The sequence below is a fragment of the Vombatus ursinus genome, unplaced genomic scaffold, assembly GCF_900497805.2.
Source record: "Vombatus ursinus unplaced genomic scaffold, bare-nosed wombat genome assembly UNPS02010822.1, whole genome shotgun sequence".
In the NCBI taxonomy this organism is placed as follows: Eukaryota; Metazoa; Chordata; class Mammalia; order Diprotodontia; family Vombatidae; genus Vombatus; species Vombatus ursinus.
In genome coordinates this window covers 2,620,686-2,638,396 of record NW_020950600.1, presented here as the reverse complement: position 1 = coordinate 2,638,396, position 17,711 = coordinate 2,620,686, and the positions used below count along the sequence as shown (strand labels likewise).

General features: G+C 48.2%; 1 protein-coding gene across 5 annotated transcripts in view; it reads left to right on the top strand.

Moving 5' to 3' along the window:
* Positions 1 to 16,052, top strand: part of LOC114038103 (zinc finger protein 883-like) — a 92,903-nt gene extending 76,851 nt beyond the window's left edge. Inside the window, exons 1-6 of one of the 5 annotated variants that reach the window (XM_027855232.1) lie at positions 2,317 to 2,347; positions 3,392 to 3,518; positions 4,175 to 4,249; positions 9,531 to 9,657; positions 10,338 to 10,424; positions 14,357 to 16,052. In XM_027855232.1, coding sequence (XP_027711033.1) covers positions 4,217 to 4,249; positions 9,531 to 9,657; positions 10,338 to 10,424; positions 14,357 to 15,750 — 1,641 coding nt within the window. In that variant the 5' untranslated portion in view covers positions 2,317 to 2,347; positions 3,392 to 3,518; positions 4,175 to 4,216 and the 3' untranslated portion in view covers positions 15,751 to 16,052. Of the gene's footprint in view, positions 1 to 2,316; positions 2,394 to 3,084; positions 3,519 to 4,174; positions 4,250 to 9,530; positions 9,658 to 10,337; positions 10,425 to 14,356 lie in introns of those variants that run through there. The other 4 variants (XM_027855231.1, XM_027855233.1, XM_027855229.1 and 1 more) reach the window with 4 other exon arrangements.
* Positions 16,053 to 17,711: the final 1,659 nt, after the last annotated feature.

Sequence of the window (17,711 nt, the reverse complement as noted above, 5' to 3'; positions counted from 1 at the left end):
GAATGGGACAGAGACCATTTGAACAGTCAGGTCTTCCTGACTCCAGGCCTGGTGCTCTATCCACCATACCACCTAGCTGCCCTGTATTATTAACATGCTTCTCATCACCAGTGAAGTTAATCCAAAGAGCTAAAATGGGGGCTAGATGGACCAGTCCACATAACAGCTGCAGTTTAGTGGAGATTCAGCAGATGGCGTCGGTTCAGCACAGAATCAGCAGAAAAGCCCAAGAAGACGGCAGTGCAATGGAGAAATCATCCAGGCAATGACAGCTATTGGATGATCCCAGAGGGAGGAGCAGAGGGGAGCTAGGGACCAATTCCTGGGATGACAGTGGACTAGGTTAACACTTGCTTAGCTTCCCAGTTGAAGCCTGAGGTGCTGGCATAGCAATAGCAGCTTACACCTGGCTCCTTGCCCTGTTTTCCCCAAACTACAAAAATGAAGGCTGTCAATGAATTAACCATCAGGGCGGTGTGATACATGGATTTTCCACCAGGTGGCACTGCACCCTCATCATCTCCACCATGTCTTGCTTGTACATGTTGTCTTCACTGTTTCTCCCGTTAGACTGTGAGCTCCTTGAGAGCAGGGGCTATTTTTTTTACTTTTCTTTGTATCCCCAGCACTTAGCACAGCGTCTGGAACATAGTAGGTGCTCAATAAATGCTTCTTGACTTGACTCAAGTGACCTGTTAGTTTTCAATACTTCAAGGGGATGCAGTACCTCATTGCCCACCAGAATATGCTGGCTTTTAGCCAGCACTTTTTAGCCTTCCCCAACCACCAGCCTCCCAGCTGGCAAAGTGAGGTAGACAATGGGATAAGACCTTGAAATACTAAAATGATGTCGGTCTTAATTTGGCTCTCAGTCCTCACCCCATGTCTGGAAAACCTCCTGTTCTTGGTTGACCAAGCTCATTCAGAGGGTCCTAGATTTAGAGCTGAAAGGCTGTAAAGTAATGACTCTTCATTTTACTGAAGACACGAAGGCACAGAGAGGGCACCCTGTGCCCAGGGTGACACAGCAAGGAAGCGTCACTGGTGTGATTTAAATTCAAGTCTTCCTGACTCCAATGTACCAACTCTCTAATGACTAAAGAGGTCAGTGACCAGACTGGAGCACGACCAAACATGAGGGACCAATGAGTAGTAGTCACTTTTCCAATACCAAGAAGGGTTTCGCAGTTCGTAGAAGTCTTTCCAAATTTCTCTGAATTCATTATTTCTTTGAATTCTTATGGTATGATAACGTTCCATTATATTCATTGTATATGTGTGTGTTCAACTGTTTCCCGATCCTTGGGCACCCACTTTGTTTCTAGTATTCTACTATAACAAAACACACATCTGTGCATACTTTGGTAAATAGGGGACTTCTGTTTCTATCTTTTCACTCCTAGGGGTATAGGTCCAGTAGAGATTTCTGGATCAAAAGGATACAAACAGTTTAGAGACCTATCTGGTATAATTCCACATTGTTTTCCAGAGCAGTCAGACCAATGTAGACTAGTAGCATCTTCTGGCGCCTGTCCTCCTCCAGCCTCTCCAGCATCGACTATTCCATCTTTTGTCATAGTTGACAATTTTCAGGTATGAGGTAAAACTTCAGGGTTGTTTTAATTTGAATTTCTTTTATTAGTTGTGCTTCAGAAAATTTTTTTTTTCCTGCAGATAGTGATACTTTGAAATTCTTTCAAAAAACTGTTCATAGCCTTTGATCAGTTATCTACCCGGGCATTCCAGGAACCCCTTTTCCAGGATGAGGACCCCTGCCCTGGCCTTCCACCTCTAATGTGTGTCTTTGTGCCCGTGTCCCTGTGTCTCTCTGCAGTGTCCGGTGTGCCTGTGTGTATGTGTTTGTGGGTCTTTGTGTTTCCCATACTACCCGTGTATTTGTGTCCCTATCTATATCCACGTGAGCCAACGTACGTGTGCATGATTGTGGATGGCCACGTGGATGTCAATATTGGTGTGTCACTGTTCGTTTCAATGAGCATGTTTTCCTATGTGTTTTGTTTGTATTTGAATAGGCGCTTAATAAATGCTCTCTCTATCGCTGTCTATATACAGGTGGGGGGGTGGGGGGGTGGGTATGTGTGTGTGTTTGCGCTTCACCCCCAGGACTTACAGAGGGGTGGGGAGGCTAGGGGGATGGGAGGAGCGGATTCGGAATGACAGGTGGAGTCTGTGAACAATCACGGGGCAGTAGGGAGCTGCCGCGGAGGCCTCTGGGAAATGGAGTCTTGGGGCAGAGACCAACCCGACCACTTCCCGCCTGGAGGATTCTGGGAAGTGTAGGCCCGTGGCCTTTTCTGCGCAGGCGCACTTGCTTACAGGCCTGACGGTGAGCTCCTCGTGGGAGCGCGCGGGACTGTCCGCAGGGCGTGCGGGTGTGTGCGCGTATGTGCGCGTGTTCGCGCGTGCTCGCGCGTGGGGGAAATAGGGCGGGGGGAGAGGGGCTCCTGTGGGTGTGTCTGTGGCCAGGTGTGTTTGCGTGTGCCTCTGTGTGCGCACTTTCTGAGTGTGTCAAAGTGGGTGTGGGCAGGTGCGCGTGAGTGAGTTTGTGTCTGTGTGCACTGGAGGCCAAGGGGGCGTGAGCGTGTGCGTTTGTGAGCGTTCACTGTGCGCGACCGTCCCGCGGACCGCCGGTGGGTAGAGGGGGCTCCTGGCCCAGACCTGGTGTGGACGTGGGTGTGGGTGTTGCCCTGGTCCTCCTTCCACCTCCCGCCTTCTCTCTCTCTCCCTCCCTCCCCCCCTCCCCCCCCCCCCCTTCCTCCCTCCCTCTCTCTCTCTCTCCCTTCCTCCCTCTGTCTCTGTGTCTTTCACAAACACAGCACACTCTCTCCCTCTCTCTCTGTCTCTTTCTCTCTCTCTCTCTCACAGACACACGCACACTCTCTCTCCATTTCTCTGTCTCCCCCTCCCTTCCTCCCTCCTTCCTCCTTCTCTCTCTCTCTCTCTCTCCCTCCATCTTCCCCTCCTTCCCTCTCTCTATCACACACACACTCTCTCTATCTCTCTCCCATCTCTCTCTGTCTGTCTCTTTCTGGCTCTCTCACTGTCTCCCCCTCCTTCCCTCCCTCCTTCTCTCTCCCCCGCTCCTTCACCGCCCTGGCCCCGCTCCCCCCTTTTTCTCTCCCTTCCGGTAAGGACCAGGTGTGACCCCCCTCCCAGCCTCTCTCTGCCTTCTCTGTGGACTTTAGGTTGTTATACAAAACAACTTCTGTAACAGCTGCTCCCGGCTGTTCCTCCCCAGAGACTCCCTCCCTGTTGAAGTGCATTTAAACCCACTCTTATGGCCTTCCTAGGCTCTCCAGTACTGGGGTGTTGAGCACCGTGCCTCCATCAAAGACCCCGGTTTCTACTTTGATTGTCCTCTTCATTTCAGGTCGGCAGCCCAAGGGGGTGATACCTCCTGAGCACTCTTTGGGTGGAGCCCAGGGCAGTTTTTGTCCATTTGGCTGGGGGAAGGTGGGGGGACCTTGGTGAAGCCACAGCATCCAGACAGAGCCCAAGTAAGTAGGCTGTGACCCTGCAATATTTGAACCATCTGCTTGAAAAGAGAAGTGAGACTTCAGAAAAATTAGAGTGAGGTTTGGGAGGGAGGGAGAAGGGGTCCTTGGATAGACTAAGGGAGTGGAAGATCTCCCTGGCCTGAGGCTTCTGTGGAGTCTCCACCTATATCAATCAGTGTGGGGTGATGTATCCTCTGAAGCCTTACTGGGGAGAAAACCCACCGCTGTGCTCCTCTCTGGGGGTGCTCTTTGGAAGCCAATCTTTTCACCAGCCTTCATTCAGTAATGTGTGACCTTAGCTTTCCATGTGTCCCATTTGGGATTTTATTTTGTCTTTATTGGGAGCCTGGAGGGAAAGTGCTTCTACAAAAAACAAACCACAAAAAAAAATCCCCGAGGCATAGAGGGTTCTCAGTCATGTGTGCCAGGGCACTAGCTTGTGTGCACAGAGCTGCTAATTCAACCTGTCTGAATCCCAGGCCCCACCTGTCCCTCTCAGACTGCTGTGATTACAAGGGCAGGATGGAGGCCTCACCAGCCTCACCCACAGCCCTGGGATTGGACGGGAAAGGGGTCATCCTCAAACTTTGTGTGTGTGTGCTTGTATGTGTGCGTGTCTAGCCTGACTTTGTCTCTTGCCTCCTTTCTTCTCTCAGTTCAGTCTTCTGAGGACTCTACCTTTTCTTCAGGAGGAGGGAATGGCAGCTGGGATCCTGACTGCTGGGCCCCAGGTGAGTTGGGGGGGATCTTTTTTTATCCCACATGACATATCTGTGTCACCCACATTTCTCCCCTTTATCCTGTAATGTCTCTGCCCTGCCAAAACCAACCCAATTGAGGGGAATTGAGACCCAATTCCCCTTCCCCAGGAAGCTGGGTTCTGTTTGAAGACTAAATCATACAAATAACTGACACTTCTGTAACGTGTTAAGGTTTACAAAGTACTTTATGTAAACATTATCTCTGGTTCTCCCACAAGGCATCTTCTATATGGCTAGGAGTCAATGAATGTTCATTGAACTGAGTAACTCCCAGAGGTCAATACCTACTGTAATTCTCCCCCTTTCTAGATGAAGAGACTAAGGTTCAGAGAGGCCTTCAACTAGTAAATTTCAAGGATGGGATCTGAACCCTGGTCTCTCTTGACTCCCAAGTTCAGCAGTCATTCCGCCATGTTTATGAAGCTGCTTCTGGTGGTGATGATCTCCACAGAGATAGGAGATGGTTTTCTCCATTTGCTTTGGGGGTTCCCCTCCACCCAACATTTGCTCATCCTTCCTCCTCCTCTTTGTCCAGTGGCAGTGTCATGCAATGGGAGCAGATGATCCATTTCTCCCAACACTTCAAGGGTTGGCCTTGGAAAACAAGGGGTTAGATTTTTTTTTTCCATTGTGATTTCAGAGAATTAGAGCCATGGATTGAAGGCAGATTTTGACTCAGTATAATTAGGGACTTAGTTAAATTAGTATTATCCATAATCATCTCAGGATAGTAGGAGGCGAAGTCCTCTGCCAAGAAGGACAGATGTGGTGTAGGAAGCCGATTCGGCCCAGCCGATGGACGGGGTCTGATGATGTCTGTCAGAGAAGGGCCGCTGGGTCTCTCAGCATAGGAGGAGTAGAAGAGGTGGATGGCTGGGCCAGATGGGGCTTGGGGTTTGTGATGATGAGCAGAGATGGGCCCGGGAGCGGAGGGATTCAACAGTGGATTCTAGTTGGCCTGGTTATCTTTCCTCCCAAACCCTGCCAGCCATCACTGGGGGCTCACAACCTCAGCCTCCCCCTCCCCAAAGCATTTACCAAGCCTTGCTGATCCCTGCTTCTCAGCATCTCGTGTCCCTCCCTTTGGCCAGAGTCCTTCCACCATCCTGACTTAAGCCCTTAGCTGGGCCACTGAAATGGTCTCCTCCTTGGACTCCCTGCCTCTGGGCCCTCCCCTCCAATCCCACTTTATATCAGCTGCCAAAGTGACATCAGGATGGCTTCATTCTGACTGTGGCTCCCTATGGGGAAAGGGAGCAAGTGATTATAAAGCTCCTGCCTGTGCCAGGCATTGGGCCAAAGTGCTTTGCAAACACCTCATTGGATCCTCACCACCCTGTGTATTATGCCCATTTTACAAATGAAGTAACTGAGGGAGACAGGTTATTTGACTTGCCCAAGGTCATATGACTAGTAAGTGTGGAAGGCTGGATTGGAACTCTGGTCTTCCTAATTCCAGGCCCAGGTCATGGCCTCTAGGATAAAAGGCAAACCCTTCTGTTTGATATTTAAAGCATTTTACCATCTGGCTCCAACCTGCTTCTCCAGATTGATTTCATGTTTGTTCCCGTCATGCCGTCTGCTTTCTAGTGGAACCTGCCTCCTCACTGTGCCCTGCGTGAGACCCTCATTCCGTCTTCTGAATCTGTGCCTTTGATTGACATTCCCCTAATGAGAGTCACTGGGGAGAATTTGGGGACACTGTCAGAGGGCAGGAGCAGCATCAGATGACCATTGAGAAACCAATCCAGTCAGCACCTACTGTGTGCAGATACAATGAATAAAACAGTCTGTGTTCTCAGGGTCTTAGCAGAGGGGGGCATGGAGAGATATGTACGTGTACAAGTTTACACCAAATACATATGTGGTGAATACTGGGTCACTTCTGGGGTGGTGGGAGGATCTAGCATCTGAAGGGATCAGGAAAGGTCTCCTGGAGAAGGTGGCACTTGGGCTGAGCTTCAAAGGAAACCAGGGATCCTAGAAACAGATGAGAAGGGAGGGCATTCCAGGCATGGGGGTACAGTCTGTGCAAAGGTACATTGGTGGGAAATGGAATGTTTCTCCATTCTGGCCAGAACATAGCGTGTACGTGTATGATCGTTCTGGAGAGGCTGGCTGGAGGCCCATCGTGAAGGACTTTAAATGCCAAACGGAGGAATTTGAATTTAACCGTAACAGCAGTAGGGAGCTACCTGCCTTTCTTTAGCAGGGGAGGGTAGTGGTCAGCCCTGGGCTTTAGGAGTATCACTAGCTACAGTCCAGAGGATGATCCGGAGAACGGAGACGCTTGACACTGGGAAGCCAGATCAGAGTCTTTCTTGCTTTGGGACAGGCCTGTGACCATCTTCAGTTCAATTCAACAAATACTTGGTTGTTTGTTTCTTTTAAAAAAAAAAAAACAACCTTTTATTGTAAACCTAACAAAAATCAGCAAAGACAATTAAACATACTTTAAAAAGGGGGTAAAATGTCGCTCCAAACCCTTAGATTTTAACACAGCAGTGCCAAACGAATTAACAAACAAATAAGAAAAGACTCTTCTGTTATCTAGGATTGATAAATGTTGTTTTCACCAATTGTACGAACCCACAACATGACCCTGGCGGAACGCTCTCCCAAAACAAATTAAGCCAAACAGTGTGTCGGTGGGCTTGGGCTGCTGGGTCTCGCCACCGAGTGGGTGAGAGAGAGCTTCCCACATCAGCAGCAGCTTTGTTCTCTGCCTTCATCTCCATAGTCGTGATGATAACAGCTGTTGTTTTTATGGCTCAGCTTCCATCACTAGGCATCACTTCGTGTGTGGCTTCCCATTTTTCTTTGCATTCTTCATACTTATCCCCATGGTGCAGTAATATTATTACACTCATATGCTCAGTTTGGTTCTTTTTAAGTAAGAAGCAAAATCATCTGCTGAGAGTGGGAAGTGTAATGTAATTGATAAAAGATGTGTTCCCTGAGACTGGTTCTGTGCTAGCGGTTCCAGGCATCGGAGACGTTGTCATTCTGGCTGATGGGGCCCATGGTGATGGGCAGAGGGACAAGATCACAGGGCCTTCCCCCTCTCAGCTGCCCTCCCATCCCTGCCACTTGGCTCATCTGTGGGCAGTGGCCACCCTGCTAAGGCTTCTGGGAAAGGACGTCAGGACAGCTGAGATGGGAGCCTTGGGCCATAGGAGCCTTCCACCTTTGCTTCTCAACACCTGCCTTCCAGTACCCCTTGACCTGGCCCCCATTACCTAGCTAAAGTTCACTCCACTGCCCCAGCCCGCTGTGTGTGTGTGTGTTTGAGTGTGTGTGTGTGTGTGTGTGTGTGTGTGTAAGTGTGTGAGAAGACCTAGGAGCACGTCAGGTTAGGCTGAGGAGGGTAGGACAAACGCCCTCAGCCTGACAGCAGGGGAAGGGGAGAGAGGCTGGCCCTGAAATTGCTCTGCCACAGGAATTCCCTGCTGAGGACACTCCTTCCATGGCACATGGCACCCTTTCCACAATTTAAGGGTCCTAGAGTTGCCTAGAGAACTACAAGGTTGAGTGACTTGTCTAGCATCATCACAGCCCATACGTGTTGTAGGTAGAACATCCTGGCTCTGAGGCTAGCCCTCCATCCAGTACACACACAGGCAGCAATAGCGACTCCCAGTGCTTTAGTGGTGAGAGACGAAGATAACCCAGAGGGGTCATAGCCTTTCTCCTTCTTCTGTCTCCCAGAACTCCTGAGGAGTGAGACATCATTAACAGTCCTGCCTGGAACAAAACTCCTTTACTGTTGTGTAGACAGTTGTGGAGATGGGCGATTAGAAGCACACAGCTTCATTCACTGCCTGTGCAAACCTTGCTCCTGCTTGAACCCCCAGGAAAGACCACTTGAGATAACCTTAGACAAAGAGAAGTCTCTTCTCCCTGTTCGTCATCTGTTGACTGGGCTGGAAGGGAATTTAGCACTCAAATCATATGCCCTCATAGACTGAAGAACCACCAAGACTTGGGACTGATAAGATGTGGAGAACGAGAAAGAGAGAATTCAGTGGATATGGGTTAACTCACTCACTTAAGTCAACCTTCTGTTGTGTAGAAGCTGTACTTTGAATGATGTTATGCCAGTGCCTCCTGGACAGCAGTGGTGTTACCCCATGGACAGCACCTAGGGAGGAAGCCTTTCTGTTCCGTGTCAGAAATAATACCCAGAAAGGCACAGGCAGTGGGAAGAAGGCTATAGAGCCCTTCCTCTCCTCTCCCAGCCACTGGCATGAACTCATTCTGCTAGGCCAAGTTCACCTTAAGCCCATTTCCCTCTTGACTGAGGACCGCTCTTCCCCCCTTAATTAAACCTGGCCTAACCTTCCTCCAGTCCCATTTCCATAAGCTTTGAGAGGTAGAGCTTCCAGGAATACAGGGTTGAGATCACCCTATCTTCTGCCCCGGTCAGACCCCACGTGCCACCTTGTTAAACACCTTGTTCAAGCCAAGTGAAAAGTGATCAAAGGAACCGGGGAAGTCTAGCCTGGAGAGAAGAGAAGTAAGGGAAATGTAATCGATGTCTCTATGTATCTCAGAGGCTGTCCTGGGCAACAGGAAGTATTAGCTTTGTTCTTTCTGGCCCCAAAGGGCAAAGCCAGGAGCAGTGAATGGGTACAAGGTGCAGAGGGGCATCTGCTCAAGATCAGGGTGAGGTCCCTCGGGTGTGGTGGTGGGTCCTCCCTCACTGACAGCTGACTCTTTCCTGAATGTTGTAGAAGGAAATCCTTATATGGACAGGTTGGACTGGGGCAGCCTCTGAAGACCCTCCCAGGTGGGTGCCAGCCCTCCATTCCTGCCATATCCTGCTCAGTTTGCTCCTTCTATACCTGGGAGCGCTCTCTGTCTATGCCTGCAAACCTTGAAGTACGCCAGGGGTTAGAATTACCACACACAGTCTGGCCCCCAATTAAAGGATCTGCTCGCCCAGGACACGGGGTTCAAATCCTGCCACTTTTGCTTACTATGTGTCTGACTACGGGCGGTCGCTGCTTGTGCTGGGCCTCAGTTTCCTCCTCATCTATAGATGAGGGCAGTAGCACTCACTGGCCTCTAAGCAGAGCCTGTGGCTGTGCCAGGCACAGGGCAGCTGCTCAATACAGACTTGACTTGGAATGTCGAGGGTGCAGGACGGCGTCTGGCTGGCCTTCCTGTACGTATTGCCCCTTCTGCTGCTGCACCGTGGGGTCATGGTGGGGGTGTCCCTGGACAAGCCGGAATGCATGTGGTGTTTCAGGAGCCAGTGACATTCAAGGACGTGGTCGTGGACTTCAGCCAGGAGGAGTGGGGGCTGCTGAACCCTGGCCAGAGGCACCTCTACAGGGACGTGATGCTGGAGAATTACAGGAACCTGGTCTTCCTGGGTAAGGATGGCTTCCTCTGAGGGCATGTTAGCCCCCACGGTTGTTGTTGGGTGTGATGTGAGGCTTCTGGGGAGCCTCTCTGCCCTTCATGCTGGGGCACAGGACAGCTCGGTGTAGGGGGAAGAATTACAGTCAGGGACACCTGGCGTAGATCTTAGCTCAGATGCATCGGAGCCGCTGGCCTTTCTGGGCCTCGGTTTATTCATCTGTAAAATGAGGGGGTCGGCCCTGTCAGTTACTCAGGTTCCTCCCAGATCTAGATCTATGCTCCTGTGATCCTGGGGTTCAGACCCTTCGTGGTCCATACATGAGGCGCTTCTGCTCCCTGCTCCCAGAAGAAAGGTCTGTGCCTTGTAGGCGTCATCAGAATCAAGCAGCTTTATGGTCCTGCCAGTCCGGAGGCCGTCCCTCCAGCGTTCTCTCTTCCCCAGGGTCCTTCCCAGGGCAGAGACCTCCACGGGGGCAAACTCCCAGCTTGCCGTCAACAGACAAGTTCAATATCTTTCTGAGATAAGCACCCTTCCAGGGAACCGAGTCATGACCACCTGCTGCTCCCCACCTGCCCTCAGGACGTCCCGTCATGTCCCCTCTTCCCTGAGGACCGGGGGGCTGGGGCTGAGCCTCGGACTGGCTCTTTATCCCCAAAACATAAACAGGCCCATTTCTCTTCCTCCAAATAGGGCTTATCCTCACCAAACCTGAGGTCGTCTGTCATCTGGAACAAGGGGGTGAGCTGTGGAAGCCGGAGCGAGGAGTCCTGTGCTCAGGTGCGTCAGACATGATGAGGTCCTGCCGCCCTGGAGGGGTGAGGCCTTGTCTTAGTGAGGTCTGTGCAAGAAACTGAGGTCCCTTCCTACAGCTCAAGCCTGTTCTATCCTGAGGCCTGGCATTGTAACTTGAGGGTTATGCCTCCACTTCTAGACATGATCTTTCCACCTTAACTCCAGAGACTGTTTCTTTCCGCCTGTTCTAGGTCTTCATTCAGACAACTCCGTGCTCTGTCTTTGTCATCCTTACTCTCTGGGTTCAATGAACATTTAGTAAAACCCTACTGTATATGTGAGGCTAGATGCTTTTGAGTGTAGAGAGATGAAAAAGACCCAAGGGGCTGATTGAAGGGGAGATAAAATGGGGAGCAAAGTCACCATCATCCATATCAGAACATGCTCAAGGCCATGACCAGGAGCAGGGAGCCTATGGCAAGATGGAGGCGAGAGGCCAGTCTGGACAGGAGGAAGGCAAGGGAAGGGCATGGTCTGGGCAGGATGAGTGCTCTAATTATTAGCCAGGGCCTCAGGTTTGTGGGGGACACCAGTATGAGAAGAAGGGGCAAGATAGGCCAAAGCTAGATTGTGAAGGGCTTGGAATTAAGGCATGTGATGTTTAAAAAGGTTCAAGAGACATAGTTTGTGGGTAAATTAATCATTTTATTAATAAGGCCAGCAGGTTATTAATAAAAGGATGGTCATTTGTCCATCTCTGTTAGACCAAAGACAATCATGGTGGCGGACTCAGTTTATATACCCTTCAGAACATTAGGTGGTCCATCAAACAGCAATCAAATCCAATTGGTTAATGTGATTGGAGGTGGGCTGTATTAAAAAGAAGGGCTGAGTATCTCTTGGTTGGGAAAGTGGTTGTTTGTCCTTGGTTCTGGAAGAGGACCATGACATCAAGAAGGTGATGCCTTGATTTGCAAGTGAATTGGATTTGAGTGAGGGAGGGCTATGTAAAATCGCCAGCCTCATTTTCTCCTTCTGAGCCATCTGGGACCAGTGGCAAGATCTAGATCAGGGTGACTGGAAATGGCCTTGGGGGGTGGGGTGGTGGTGGAGTATTTCTATATCGGACCACCCATAGCTTTAGGCTATCAATTCGAAGAATGTGTGCCCCACCCCAGCCTGAGCAGAACACAGTAACTTCCAAGTGCATCTAGTCTCATCATCTGTAGGGTCCTTAAGAACTGAACTTAAGGTCAAGACTTTGTAAGAAGTGGGGGAGCTCTGGATCTCCCCAAGATATCGGTTATTAATCATCTTTCTCTCATGCGTCTAAACTTGACAGAGCTGTCCTGTCTGTGGGAGGTTGGGGAACAGAGGGGTGAGCTGATCAAAGGTATGCGTTAGGAAGACCAATCTGGCTGAATTCTGGATTAGTTCAGTGGGCTTCCCATCCAGCCGCAGACCCAGCATGGAGAGTAAGTCTTCTTCACCATTTGATCTTTCCTCTGGGGATTGTTTTAGTGGCCTGGAACTCATTGAGGGGGCTCCATCACACCCTGAGACTTAAATCAATACCATCCCCACATGTGAGCATCTGGAGGACTTTATCCCGTCCAGGGAAGCCCTCTTCCATTTGGACACTGTGGGTGCCATCTTTCATGATGGCGTCAGGCCTGTTTTGTGCCACATTTGGTATTGTTCATCACAGGACCACGTATCTCCACTCACATCTGTCATGGAGTCTCATCCCCTTCTCTCCTTGATCCTTTGCCTTCTGTACCTCCCCTCTTGAGATATTCTTGGATGACACCACGTTAAACATTTAGGGCTGCATTTTATACCCCTGAATCTGATGGTTTGTTTTTTTTAACGATCACCCGATAAACGCCAGGGGACCTTGGGTTTGGTGCACCTTCCAGTCACCTGGGCACTGGCGAGCCATGGTCTGCCTGCTTCTCTTTCTTTTGTTGAACTCACACTCAATGTGTTTAGACATTTTCAGAGATAAAAAGATAGACCTGAGTGGTTTTTTTAAATCGCCAATTTTATTAATATGGATCAACACAATAGTTAGTCAAATAGGCTTAGAAAACAGGGTGGAATCTTGGCCCAGATCCATGGCCTTTGTCACAGCGGAACCAGAAGAAAAAACAAACAGTAAACAAAGAAAGAAGATGCTTTGGTTCCTTGACCAGTTCCAGGACTGCCCCAAATTCCACCACCTTTGGCCCTGTTTCATTTCCTTCTTTCTTTATAAAAGAATGTAGTTGTGCTCAGTGTGCGGATGTCCTGATTCTGCTGACTTTGCCTGGGGTCACGACTCTGCCCTTCCAGGTGCCTTAGCGCGTTGTTCCACGCGTCAGCTCTTTGTGGGTTCACTTTAATGTTTCTTCTTTTAAAAGTTTGAGGTTTCCCTTCAAGAACGCTGCTGCAGAATTGTTAGGTGCATCTCTGTTTCACATTGCTGGGTGACATCTTCCCTGATCTCCTTTAACATTATCCACTTTCATCTGTAAATGCTCCCAGGGTGATGGGACTTAGCTGGGTTTCACACCATGCCCAACAGACTTATTTTTAACCTTCTGCTGCACCTTGCTGTCTTATGAAGCAACACCCCTCATAGTCTTTCTCTATTCTCACTAAGGTTTTTCTAAATAAATTTATAATCTATGCTACTATATGTGTGTGTGTGCACGCAGCTAGGTGGCACCATAGTGCATAGAGTGCTGGGCCTGGAGTCTTGAGTTCAAATCCAGCCTCAAGACACTTACTAGCTGTGTGACCCTGGGCAAGTCACTTCCCCCTGGTTGCCTCAGTTTCCTCATCTGTAAAATGAGCCGGAGAAGGAAATGGCAAACCACTCCAATATCTCTGCCAAGAAAACCTCAAATGGGGTCAAGAAGTTGTACACGACTCAATGACAAAATATATATGCATATGTAAATATATAAATACATACACACATATATATTACACACGCACGCGCGCACACACACACTTTATGTTGACCTAGTTTCTTTCTCTTGCTCCTCCTCCAACATAAACTCCAATTGTCTTCCTGTTTGCTTGGGCTCCCCTTGAGGCTTCAGGGTGAGATGAGCCATCATCCCGTGAAGTTCTCGTCCTTGTTTCCTTTCTGTGCACGATACAAGCAGCTCCTTTGCTAGCCTTTCCTAGTGGTCTGGTGGGATCTAGTGGAGCTTAGGCCTGGGCCACCGGCCCACCTCAGCATGCTGAGGCTTCTGAGGAGGGGGCATGATCAGGTAAGGCTCCACGGAAGGAGGTGGAGCTTTAGCTGAGCTCTGAAAAATGGGTAAGCTTTAGGTAGATGGGAAGGAAGGGGAAAGGCACAGAACCCAGCAGGAAAAGGAAGAACCCAAGGCCAGAATGATCAGTCCCAACCCGGGTGAACCGCAGCATGCAGCGATGGGTAGGATTGGGTATGTGCTGTTGGACCAGATCGTGGCACAGTTCTTGAATTCCAGGAGGACTCTCATCTTTGCCTTACAGCTGGGAAGCCATCACAGGGATTTTAGCAAGGGATAGATTCAGTAAAGTTGATATTTTCGGCAAATTTAATGGGTAGCAATGTTCAGAATAGACTGGAGGTAGAAGGGGGAACGTTTAGGGAGACGACATTATTGACTGCATTCTGTTTCCTTTCATTCACAGTTCCTCAGTTTAACCTGTCCACCCACCAGTTTTCCCACCTCCCAGCCCATCTTCTGCATGGACTTTATTCGCTAAACACTAGACCCCTAGAGGCCCCTCAACCCACTTCTCCTTTTCCACTTTTGATCTTCTTCCTGGATTTCATGGGCTTTATTGGAGAGTTATCAAAGACATATAGTCCTGGCTGATGTTATTTTGAGCTTCATTATCCCCATCTCACCACAGCAGTTTCCTTTTTCTCAACACAGAGCACAGAGGATATTTCTTTCTTTTCTTTCTTTTTTTTTTTTTTAAATTTCTTTCAGCTTGGGAGATCAAGGCCAAGACCAAGGTATTATCTCCAAAGTGGGACAGTTCTGAAGAAAGATCACCTCAGGGAGTAATTACAAAGAATGGTCCCTCACAATCCAAGTTGAAAGAAGCCTGGAAATGTGAGGGCAGGTTTGAGAGGGAGCAGAGAACTAAGGAGGGACATAGGAGGCGAGTGACAGTCACACACAAGAAAAATGCCACTGAGGAGAGAGTCTCTGAGTGTGGTGGATTTGAGGGGAGCTTTGTGACACAGCAGAGAATCCCTGAAGATGAGAGACCCCAAAACTGTGATAAACATGGAAATAGCCTCAAACAGAATTCAGACCAAACTAAGCACCAGAAAATCCATACTGGAGAGAAGTCCTATGAATGTGATCAGTGTGGGAAGGCCTTCAGCCAGAGCATGTGCCTTACCCAACATCAAAGAATTCATACTGGTGAGAAACCCTATGAATGTAATGAATGTGGAAAGGCCTTTAGCCAGATCTCATCCCTTTATTCCCATAATAGAACTCATACTGGAGAGAAGCCTTATGCATGCAGTGAATGTGAGAAGGCCTTTAGTTACCATGCATCTCTCACTCAACATATGCAAACTCATACTGGAGAGAAACCCTATGAATGCAATGAATGTGGGAAGGCTTTTAGTCGGAGCACTTATATTATTGAACATCAGAGAATTCATACTGGAGAGAAACCCTACGAATGTACTGACTGTGGGAAAACCTTCAGGTACTGCTCATCTCTTACTCAACATCAGAGAATTCACACTGGAGCAAAACCGTATAAATGCGGCGAATGTGGAAAAGCCTTCAGATACTACTCAGTCCTTACACAGCATCGGAAAACTCATACTGGAGAGAAACCCTATGAGTGTAGCGAATGTGGAAAAACTTTCAGACAGAGCTCAGCCCTTTATTCCCATCAGAGAATTCATACTAGAGAAAAACCCTATTTATGTAGTGAATGTGGAAAAGTCTTTAGCCAGAATTCAACTCTTACTCGCCATCAGCAAACACACACTGGAGAAAAACCGTATGAATGCAGCGAATGTGGGAAAGCCTTCCGACTGAACTCAGCTCTCTTTTCACATCAGAAAACACATCCTGGAGGGAAACCCTACAAATGTAATCAGTGTGGGAAAGGCTTCAGCCAGAGCTCATCACTTTCTTACCATCAGAGAACTCATACTGGAGAGAAACCATATGAATGTAGTGAATGTGGGAAATCCTTCAGCCGGAAGACGTTCCTCACTCAGCATCAGAGAATTCATACTGGAGAGAAACCTTATGCGTGTAATGAGTGTGGGAGTGCCTTCAGTAGGCGTGCAGCCCTCACCAAACATCAAAAACTGCACGCTGCAGAATTAACCCCAGGAGCACAATGAAAGGGAGGGAAGTTTAACTTGGAATTGTTCACTCTGTTAAATGCCCAGATAACATTATTGTCAGCAATTATGACGTTGGGATGTGAGTGGGAAAAAAGGCTGGGGGGAGCCTTTTACTTTAGCGGTCTTCAAGGGTCGTAGACTCATACAGGTTCAAGTAGGCTGTACCCTAGTCTGAGCATAGAACTAATACCCCCTAACTTATGAATCTGCTTTATAAGATAGAAACCTTTTTTGATCAAAATAATTTTTTAAATTTAATTTTTCCCAGTAATAAAAACCTACCTTTTCTCTTTCCTACCTCCTCATTGAAAAAGAAAGAAAAACCAAAATTTTTTTTTTAAACAAATATGTATAGGCAAATAAAACAAATTCCAACATTGCTTGTGTCAAAAAAAAAATGTTTTTTCCTGCACCCCGAATCCATCACTTCTCTCTCAGGAAGTGGGCAGCATTTTCATCACGAGGCCTCTGGAATTGTGGGTTGGTCACAAAGTAGCTTAGACTTGAATACTAAACAATGCAATAAAATTTAAAGGTAAGCGTTTATATTTTTTTGCGGGGGGGGGGGCTAGGCAATGGGTATAAGTGACTTGCTGAAGGTCATACAGCTAGTAAGTGTTATGTGTCTGAGGCCGGATATGAGCTCAAGCCCTTCTGAATCTAGGGCTAGTGCTCTATCCACTGCACCACCTAGCTACCCCAAAGGTAAGCTTTTAGAACAAAGGAATGAAAGAAATATATAGATGATTCTTTTTACTTTCATTAGAGATTTAGATCTCTTCCTGAGATGTCTAATCTTAGTCCTTTTTGTGTCTTAAGGCTTTTTTTTTTCCTTAGCCTCACTCCAAGTTTAACTTTTCCATACCCAAGTATCCTTTATTTTTAGTTTATTGTCTGTTCTTCCCCCGTCCCCCCCCCATTCTCACCCCAGCTGGGTGTGTCTGAGCTAGCCCTACATACAGTATGACATGGGCATGTGGTTACCTCATTTTCCCACCTAATTTTTACTCTTCTAGCTTGGAGTTTTGATGCATTTCTCTCTCCCTCTGCCCAGCAATAGCACATGATCCAAGGGGCAAACAAGATGATTCCTAGTCAAAGGGGACATGGTGTGTCCCAGTGTTCCTAACCACAGATGAAATTGCACATTGCTTTTAAAATGCTTGCTGCCCCCAGTCATTTCTCTTTATGTCCCATATTCTCCCTGTAACTTACTGGGCTGTGACTACCGAAAGAGTATAATCGCGTAAGAGTAAATCATAGTCATCCAAAGTACAGCACAAAGAGGCTTGTTGGGCATAATGTAGGCAGCAACATAATTCCTGAGATCGCTTATGTGTAACAAGGGATGTAAAAGAAGTCATTAAGCATATGTGTGACTGAGATAGGAGGTGAGCTGGTAATGGAGTGAGAATAAGAAAGAATAAACGGACAGTTCGTCTGCCTCGCTGACACCCACAAGACACTAAAAGGACTAGAGGAAATCCTCCAGCTGACTCAGCAGTGGAGGCTTCATAGATGAATGGTTCAGAGTCACGCAAGATAAGGAAGTCTGGAGGAGGGACTGTAGGATGCATTGGGGAAAGAAATGCTCTCACCCGTGAAGTAATGGGTCTGTTGAAATGTGAAAGTAGACTCTGGTGTCCATTTCATACTCCTCTCCCATAGCTCTGTATATACAGCAAATAAAGGGGTATTTGAAAATCAACAAAGGAAAACATGAGACCGTCTCCAGTCTGAAAAGGGCTGGAACAAACCCTGGGAGAGGCAGAGAGGTGAATAGAGGTACTTGAGGGATGGGATGTGGTTGGGAAAAACCAACAAGGACTATAGCACAGGAAAATGAAGTTACTGCAATGGGTGTTAGAGACAGCCCATTTCCCAGGGAAATCCAAACTAGTGCAATGGAGCCAGTTGGGATTCAGGAAATGTTTTTTTCAGTTGTCAACCTAGGTGAC